We start from the raw sequence: 9,459 nt of genomic DNA, 5'->3' as shown, positions 1-9,459 counted from the left end.
AGAGGGTTGCTGACTAAAGGGGGCGGACGCATACGGACGTCCCACGCTGTATGATTGATAGTCGGGACCGGGCACAAACCGGCTATCGAGAGCCTCGCGCNGTTGTCGCGAAACCTGNATAACCCGGGACGGCCGTTGAACGTCCGGTCGTCAGCAATCGCCAAGAATATCATANGTAACTCTGGNTTAAGGTAAATTGGGATTAGCCTCCAAGGGCCTACAATTGGACCTTGATTAAGTTTATACTAATCATTGGCCCATAAGAAAAACTATAAATAAGAGTCAAAGGTAAGAGGTGGTTGGTTACATTGAATGCACATTTATTTCACTCTCTTTCTATCTCTAACTTTGAGAATTAAAACTGACTTGAGCNTCGGAGTATAGTTAGCAGGTACCCGGCCGAACTCGACTGAGAACGAGATAACTAAGAACGAACAGGAGGAAGACGGACGGTTCGTGAGAAAAGTGTGAAGTACTTGGAGACATTCCCGACCGGAACATTTTGGCGCCCACCGTGGGGCCGGAGAATTAGTACTAATGGTGACCACAAGAAACACCGTCGAAGACCCTAACGGAGTGATACGGGCATTGATGTTGAGAATGGAGGAGATGCAACGAAGACACGAAGAGATGCAGAAGAAACATGAGGAGGAAATGGCGGTCGTGCGAGCCGAGTGTCTAGCCTAGATGAGGGAGCAAACAGCGCATGCAAATGGGGAGAAAGAGCGGACTCGTCCGTTGGAGTACGAGAAAGAGGAGCACAGTAACGCCCGGAGGAACGAGGAAAACAAGGAGGACGGAGGGGAGAAAGGGGAAAGCATGGTATTGGTGAAAAATGAGGCACCCTCTGTGCCGGTACCCTTTGTACAGGCGATAATGGAGGTCCAAATACCAGACCGGTTTATTCCCCCACAATTTAAGACATATGACGGGACGTCTGATCCGGAAGCCCATGTTAAATCCTTTACGAATGCGATGGCATTCCGCACCGGCTGCGACGCCATCTGGGGTAGGGCATTCTCACTATCCTTGGAAGGAGAGGCGTTGGAATGGTTTGATTCCCTTCCGGACGGTTCTATAGAAAATTTCAAGGGATTAAGCAACATGTTCAAAACCAGTTCGCTGCCTGCCGAACACAGGAGGCCACGATTGTTGACCTGATGAACCTCAAGCAGGGTAAGGAGGAGCCCCTCAAGGCCTTCATGGATCGGTTCCAAAAAACCGTTCGGCGTGTGAAGGGACTCAGCACGGAGTTGGCTTTACAACACGTCATGCCCGGACTGCGTCCCGGACCGTTCAAGGACAACATATGTCGGAATCCTCCCAAGAGTATGGAAGAGTTGCGCCAGCGGACGACCGATGAGATCAGGGTTGAAGATATGAAACAGAGTTACCGGAAGGAACTCCAGGAAGCAAAGGTGGAGAAGGAAAGTCAACGAGATAATCAAGGTAGCCGTCCGGGGGGCAACAAGGCAAGAGAAGGACCCCAGAACCCACGATTCCCGCAGTATACGCAATTAAACGCCCCTAGGGCACGGATACTGCAGGAATCGCTCAGTGCCCAAGTAATGCAGGTCCCACAACAGCGTCTGACCCCCCCAGGAGCGGATAACTCTAAACATTGTCTTTACCATCAAAACATGGGTCACAATACTGAGGATTGCGTGACGTTGAAGGATAAGATTGAAGAAATGATCAGGGCGGGACTTTTGCAGCAATATGTCAAAGGCAGCCGAGCGACGGAAGACCGGGGGGGAGGCGAACGAAAGGAGTATGTCAGGCCAAACTATCCTCGCGTTGAAGAAAAGAGGACGTACACCAGGAGCCCCCCTCGATCGGCGAGGAATCACCGATCCTCGAATGACTACAACGACCGGTACGCGGGGAACCGGAGGAATGATGATAGAAGATCACGTAGCAGAAGTCAGGAGAGGGCCCGTAGTCGCCCACTGAGGGGAGTTATAAACACCATTTCAGGAGGATTTGCTGGCGGAGGACAATCTTCGTCCGCTCGCAAAAGGAGTATCAGGACGCTACGGTCCATCCATGCCGTGGAGGTCCCTAAAAGAACCATGTTGCCCATCACCTTCACGGATGAAGACTTCCATGCCCCTGACCCCGAACAAGACGACCCCATGGTCATCACCGTGGAAATAGCACGGTATGAAATTAGCAAGGTACTGGTGGACTAAGGCAGTTCGGTAAACATCCTCTACTGGAAAACTTTCCAGCAGATGGATATCTCAGAAGACCTGATTGTCCCGTTCGGCGAGCAGCTGGTAGGATTCGCTGGGGAAAGAGTTGACACTCGGGGGTACCTCGATTTGAGGATCCGTCTGGGAACTAGCCGCTCTAGCGAAGAGAAGAAAGTTCGATTCCTGTTAGTAGAAGCAAACACCTCCTACAATGCCCTGCTGGGGCGGCCATGCCTCAACACATTCGGCGCTATAGTGTCCACTCCACACTTAACGCTTAAATACCCCACCTCCAACCGGACGATCTGCACAGTCCGGGCGGACCAGCGGACAGCCAGGGAGTGCTATGCAGCGGGTTTGAAGATGTTCCCCAGAGAGGTGAAGCAAAAGACCAGCCGAACGGAGGTAGCCATGACTGATTTGGATCCCCGGACCAACACGGATGATCGCCTAGAGCCGATAGGCGAAACAATTCCAGTTCTTATTGGGGCGGATCCTACTCAAACAACGCTTATTGCTCGGGGAATGGACCCGAGGACGGAGGAACGGCTCAGAGCCACTTTGTGGCGTAATCGCGATTTGTTCGCTTGGACTGCAGCGGACATGCCCGGCATTCATCCCTCTGTCGCATCTCATAAGTTAAGTCTGTGCCGGGAGGCCCGACCCATAGCACAAAAGAAGAGGAAAATGGGGGAGGAGAAGCGCAAGGCAGTGGACGTGGAAGTCCAGAAGTTGAAGGAGGCCGGATTCATCCGGGAAGTTACCTACACCACTTGGTTGGCCAACGTGGTTATGGTAAAAAAGGCAAACGGCAAGTGGCGCATGTGTACCGACTACACAGATTTGAACAAGGCCAGTCCGAAAGACTCCTATCCCCTCCCCAGCATCGACGCCCTGGTGGACGGCGCGTCCGGCCATCGTATGCTCAGTTTTCTAGACGCATATTCCGGGTATAATCAAATACCCATGCACGGTCCCGACGTCACCAAGACTGCTTTCATGGCGGATAGGGCCAACTATTGTTATGAGGTCATGCCATTCGGTTTAAAGAACGCCGGAGCTACCTATCAAAGGTTGATGGACCGAATTTTCGCCAACCAAATTGGCCGGTGCATGGATGTGTATGTAGACGACATGGTCGTGCGATCCGGAGAGGGCGGAGATAACCTCGTGGATCTTGAAGAGGTGTTCGGACAGGTCCGGAGGTGTGGCATGCGGTTGAACCCTGCCAAGTGTACGTTCGGCGTGATCGCTGGAAAGTTTCTGGGCTTCATGCTAACGTCCAGGGGAATTGAAGCCAACCCTGATAAATGCGAAGCCATCATGCAAATGCAGAGCCCCCGCACTCTGAAAGATATTCAACGGTTGGTCGGCCGACTCACGGCGCTGTCGCGATTTATACCCAAATTGGCTGAAAGAATTCACCCAATTCTGAGAAAAATGAAGAAAGAAACAACGGACAAGTGGGATGATGAATGTGAACGTGCTTCGCTGATGTCAAGAACATCCTCCTGAACCCCCCAGTGATGAGTCGGCCTATCCAGGGCGAGGAGCTCCAAATATACTTGGGAGTGTCCGAGGCGGCAGTAAGCGCGGTTTTGTTTCAGGGGAAACCAACCTTTAAACTAATATATTTCGTCAGTCGTACTTTGCAGGATGCCGAACGACGATACCAACATGTGGAGAAGGTGGCTTTGACCCTTCTCACGGCTGCCAGGAGGTTGAGACTGTACTTCCAGAGTCATCAAATTGTCGTCCGGTCCGACCATCCCATATCAAAAATCCTTCGAAAACCCGACCTGGCCGGCCGAATGGTCGGTTGGGCGGTTGAGCTATCTGAGTTTGGAATCCGCTACGAGCCCAGAGGATCGGTAAAGGGCCAGCACTTGGCGGATTTTGCAGCTGAATTGCCACCAACCGAGGGAGAAGAGTGGATGTTATTCGTTGACGGGGCATCTGGACGAACGGTTAATGGGGCTGGGATAGTACTGGAAGGCCCAAACTGGTTCTTAATAGAGCACTCACTCGTGTTCAAGTTCAAGATCTCCAATAACCAAGTCGAGTACGAAGCTTTGATAGCCGGCTTGGAACTCGCTCATGACATGGGGGCAAGACGGCTTACCTGCCGGACAGACTCGCAACTCGTCGTGGGGCAAATGAACGGAGACTTTCAGGTGAAGGAAGAACATCTCTTGAGATACTACCATAAAGCTTCGACCATAGCCCAAACTTTTGAAAAGATAACCATGCAACACATACCTCGCGAGCTAAACGCCCGCGCCGACATGCTTTCCAAGCTGAGCTCAGGAAAAGAGAAGGGCTAGCTCACTACCATCATCCGGCAAGTTTTGCTACAACCCTCCATTGAGTGTCAAGCTATAACCACGGACGACGCAGACGATTGGTGGAAGGAAATAAAGGCACTAATGAAGCAACAAGATGATGGCGTCCGTCTCCCTTCCAAAGATGCAAAGAAGATCGCGCATTTTCTGTTGGTAGGGGAAGATCTGTACCGAAGAGGATTTTCATCCCCCCTACTCAAATGCCTAAGTAAAGCCGAGGCCGATTACGTAATGGACGAATTGCACAATGGAATATGCGGCCTCCACACGGGAGGACGAACACTTAAAACGTGCATTCTCCGGGCGGGATACTACTGGCCGACCATAGAGCAGGACTCGACGTCCTTTGTGCAAAAATGCATAAGCTGTCAGGCACGTGCAAATAACCACCACGCCCCTCCACACAAATTACACTCCTTGGTGGCCCCTTGGCCGTTCGCTCAGTGGGGGATGGACATCGTCGGATCTTTTCCCCCCGGCCCGGCGCAGAAGAAGTTCCTACTGGTAGCAGTAGACTACTTCACGAAATGGGTAAGGCCGAACCGTTGGCCACTATCACGGCCGCCCAGGTACAGAGATTTTTCTGGAAGATAATATGCCGATTCGGACTCCCCAAAACAGTAATCACAGACAATGGACGGGCAGTTCATTGATAAAAAATTCGAACACTTCCTGCAGCGACTAGGCATCAAACATTCAACGAGCTCTGTGGAGCACCCCCAGACGAACGGTCAAGCCGAGGCCATGAACAAGATCATCGTGGCGGAATTGAAAAAGAGGCTAGGAGATAAGAAAGGTGCGTGGGTAGAAGAGCTACCGGAAGTATTGTGGGCCTACCGATGTACCCCACATGGAACGACCGGGGAAACCCCATTCAACCTAACGTACGAAACCGATGCCATGCTACCGGTTGAACTTGGAGAGCCCTCGTTAAGAAGGGAATTGAACGACTTAAGCCTGAACGATCAAGAGATGAGGGTCGAACTGGACACCCTGGATGAAAGAAGGGAGAGGGCGGTTTTACGGGCGGAAGCTTGTCGAAGAATGATCGAACGAAAATACAACACCAAGGTGCGCCCTCGAAGTTTCCAAGAAGGGGACCTCGTGTGGAGGAAAACGGGAGAAGCTCGGCGCATGATGACCCATGGCAAGCTGGCAGCCAAGTGGGAAGGTCCGTTTAAAATCGTGGAAGTCCTCGGAAACGGCGCATACCGGCTCACCAAGTTGGACGGACGGCAAATAACAAATACATGGAATGCTTCACATCTGAAATTGTACTTTAGCTAAAGCTATCTTTGATGAATGAAATGATATACGAAATGAAGTTTCTTCCTCACTTAACTCCAATCTTTATTATGTGGCGCTCGGATTGATGAACGGAACCTTCCTGTCAATTGGTTGGGTAGTGAACGGCAAAGCCTACTACCCGTAATATCCAACTTGATGAATGGATGAATCCTGTCAATTCCGAAGGGAGGAAGGCACGGCCGGCTCCCGAATTAAATATTGATCAGGGGGCGAACGGCAAACGCCTGCCCCCATGATCCCACAGCGCGAATAAATTCAAGAAATTAATACAAGCGCGGACGTACAAAGTCGCAAAGCACGGTAAAATTAATCACGTATACGAGTAAACATCCAAAAAGGTCGTCAAGTTGCCAAAACATATAACCGGGCGGTATATACGCGAACAAATTCAAAGAACGCACGTTAAGCGATAAAAACGCATAATGGTTCTGATAAAGCGGTCGTTAGAGCAACACAAAAAACGAAGCGGGCGATAGTGTAAACAACCCCTAAGCAGTTTACACTTCGCCTGCTCGAACGAACCGAATAAAAAAAAAACTATAAACCTAAAATCAAATGTTTGTAATTACACGGCCGCTCCTGAACCTACCGCCTCCTCCTCTTGGGTCTCCGGGGGTCCAATGTAAGTTAACTCCCCGCCATAAACCTCTTTGTTGATGTCAAAACCCAAGGTCAAGGGCTTCTCCACCTTCAGGATCACCTCCGCCTGCCGAAGAGCCTTATAGAAACCTTCCTCATGCTCGGTAACCACCGTCGCCTTCAGAGTGGTTATTTCTGCACGGGCGTCCTTCAGGTCAGCCCTTAGCAACTGCAGGTCCTTGTGAAGATTGACGGTGCTCTCCTGCAGCTTTGTCTCCACCTCTTTCTGCTCCGCGACCTGGGTCTTGAGTTCCTCACACTCCAACTGGGCCTTCACCAGCGTGTCAGCATTTGCATTCAGCTCGGCCGCCAGTCGGGCCGTCTCCTGTTCTGCCTCCTTCAGGGCTTCTTTTTCTTTCATTCGCTCTCCCTGCAGCGCATCCAGACTGGCTTGAAGGGCAGCTACCTTCTCCTTCTCTTCCAGCAGAGATTTTTTCAACTCCTCGGTACCCGGAAGACCACCTGTATCCTTCAAATACCCTATCATCGATGTCGTCCGGCTGGACATCTCGAAGATAGAGTCAAGCAAGGCCGGTCCGGACATCGACTCCAAGAGGGCCTTGTGGGCAGAACTTAAGTGGAAATTCACCCGGCTACCCACATTATATTCGGTGCTGAACACGCCGCCCGGAAGAGGAACGCACTCACGACGATTCTTCTTGGACGACGGCTTGTCACCATCCTTCCTAGATTTCCTCCTTTTGCGGGAAGCCGAAGGATCCACAGGAAGTGACCTCGAGGCCATGTCGGAAGGAGGAACGAGGGCGGCAGGATTAGAGGGGCCGGCCACGAAAGGGTTGGGCGTCCCAGCCGGGGGCGTCCTGTCTTGAATGGGAACCCCAACAGGAATAGACCCTGTAGCGGGGTTCCGAGAAGATGCTAGTGTCACACGTCCGGAAGGAGGCGGACGTCGAGGAGGAGGCGCAGCACCATCTCTGGGAACGACCGATGCGCTGGACCCGCCTCTCTTCGCCAGCAAGAAGTTGGATTGACGGGGATTGGGAGCAGCCATAATGTCTGAAAGAACGTAATAAATTTAGTTAAGTAATCACTTTAAGTAAATGCAGAAAATTGAACCGATACTATACCGAGTGCTCTCCGGCTGCAATCCTCGAAAGGAAGGCAGTCAACCAAGGCGCGGGCGGAGAGGCGGTGGGGGAGGGTGTCAAGCACGTCGACCACACACAGGTTGGCAATGTCCAAAACCTCTTTCGGAAAAGCCTTCATCCTAGTAGGATTCTCCGTCCAATATAAGGGGAAAAGGGAGGTGCCATCCTCACCAAAAAACTCACGACGGTTACCCTCGGGAATAATCACCTTAAAAAACTGCTCTTTGAAATTCTTGTACGACTCGGCGTACGTCTTGAACAACGTCCGGTCAGACACCGACGATAGAGAAACCCAACCTCCCTTTGGAGGTGGACGAACGTCAAAATAATATAAGAATGCGAGAACGGTAGGTATCACACTGGCCGCCATACACATCACACCAAAAGCCTGAATATTGGCCCAAGAGTTCGGATGAAGTTGGGTAGGGGCTACATTCAAGGCATGAAGCACACCCATCTGAAAGTTGGTGAATGGGACCCAGATGTGAAGATGCTCGAATAAAGTGGTGTAAATGTAAAAGAAGTCCTCGGGGCTTGACCCTTTCCCGTGGCACACACGTTCGTTCTCTTGGCTCGCGGCGATCCTGATCAATCGACCGTCCGCTCCGTCCCGAACCAAGTAGGACCGGTCTATGAAGTCCTGAAGGCCAACGCCAAAGAGGTTGGATGACTGCGTCCTCGCGTCGAAACCAGCCCAATCATAACCTGGAATGGGAGGATAGCCACCGAAAGGCACCAACGGGACGGGATCCACCCGTATACCACCCCGTGTTAAAAAGAGGGGGGTCCCGAAAAAGATACGGTCGGCATCGGCGGCAGGTAATTCGGTGCCCGGGGGAATCACCGCCCGGCGAGGCCCAGAAGCCACCAAAGCATCTGCTTCGACAGGAGGACGCTCTTCTGGGGTAGGAGCGTCATAGCTGGATCCCGAAAAAGATGAACTCCCCGACCGGCTGTCTTCACTCTCACTCGCCACTCCGCTGCCACCACCATCGCGTCCCGACGACTCCAGAGAAGACTCGATATTGACAATAGTATGCATTTTATTACCTGGGGGAAAACGAATTTGAGGGAAAAAAAATTGGAGAAGATGACAAATGGCTGGGACCATCTCCCCTATTTATAGGAAAATTTTTGAAAACGGTCACGTATCTCCACCGTCCAAAATTCTCAGATCAACGCCCCAGATTCAGCGCCGTTACAGTTTCCCAAACGTAACGACCCACAAAAATTTGACACGTGTCCTTTCCCGCCCAAGGGATATAAGGCCAACTTCCCGGTCACACACCCATCACTGCCTTGAAACCCCACGACAATCACGATTGCCTCGGGCTTGGGGGGCCTATGTACGGTAGGGACCGGACAGTACCGAGAGGTACACATACGGACCACTCGCATAACCCTCCGGTAATCAGGGCTCATAGCCCGGTCGATATCGGTGTGGTCACAGAAACGAACGGACGGCCTATAAGAGCTAGGACATCAGGAGCTAGGGCTTAGAGGGTTGCTGACTAAAGGGGGCGGACGCATACGGACGTCCCACGCTGTATGATTGATAGTCGGGACCGGGCACAAACCGGCTATCGAGAGCCTCGCGCTGTTGTCGCGAAACCTGCATAACCCGGGACGGCCGTTGAACGTCCGGTCGTCAGCAATCGCCAAGAATATCATATGTAACTCTGGGTTAAGGTAAATTGGGATTAGCCTCCAAGGGCCTACAATTGGACCTTGATTAAGTTTATACTAATCATTGGCCCATAAGAAAAACTATAAATAAGAGTCAAAGGTAAGAGGTGGTTGGTTACATTGAATGCACATTTATTTCACTCTCTTTCTATCTCTAACTTTGAGAATTAAAACTGACTT

The 9,459-nt window shown here is 51.5% G+C and overlaps 1 protein-coding gene across 1 annotated transcript; it reads left to right on the top strand.

The window, feature by feature from the left end:
* Positions 1-1,160: 1,160 nt before the first annotated feature.
* LOC106763369 lies at positions 1,161-2,192 on the top strand. Its single transcript, XM_014647567.1, has one exon. The coding sequence runs from the start codon at positions 1,161-1,163 to the stop codon at positions 2,190-2,192; it is 1,032 nt and encodes a 343-aa protein (XP_014503053.1).
* Positions 2,193-9,459: the final 7,267 nt, after the last annotated feature.

Source organism: Vigna radiata, chromosome 6, assembly GCF_000741045.1.
Source record: "Vigna radiata var. radiata cultivar VC1973A chromosome 6, Vradiata_ver6, whole genome shotgun sequence".
Lineage (NCBI taxonomy): Eukaryota > Viridiplantae > Streptophyta > Magnoliopsida > Fabales > Fabaceae > Vigna > Vigna radiata.
The sequence above is the reverse complement of the archived record's forward strand: the minus strand, read 5'-3'. Positions and strand labels throughout refer to the sequence as shown.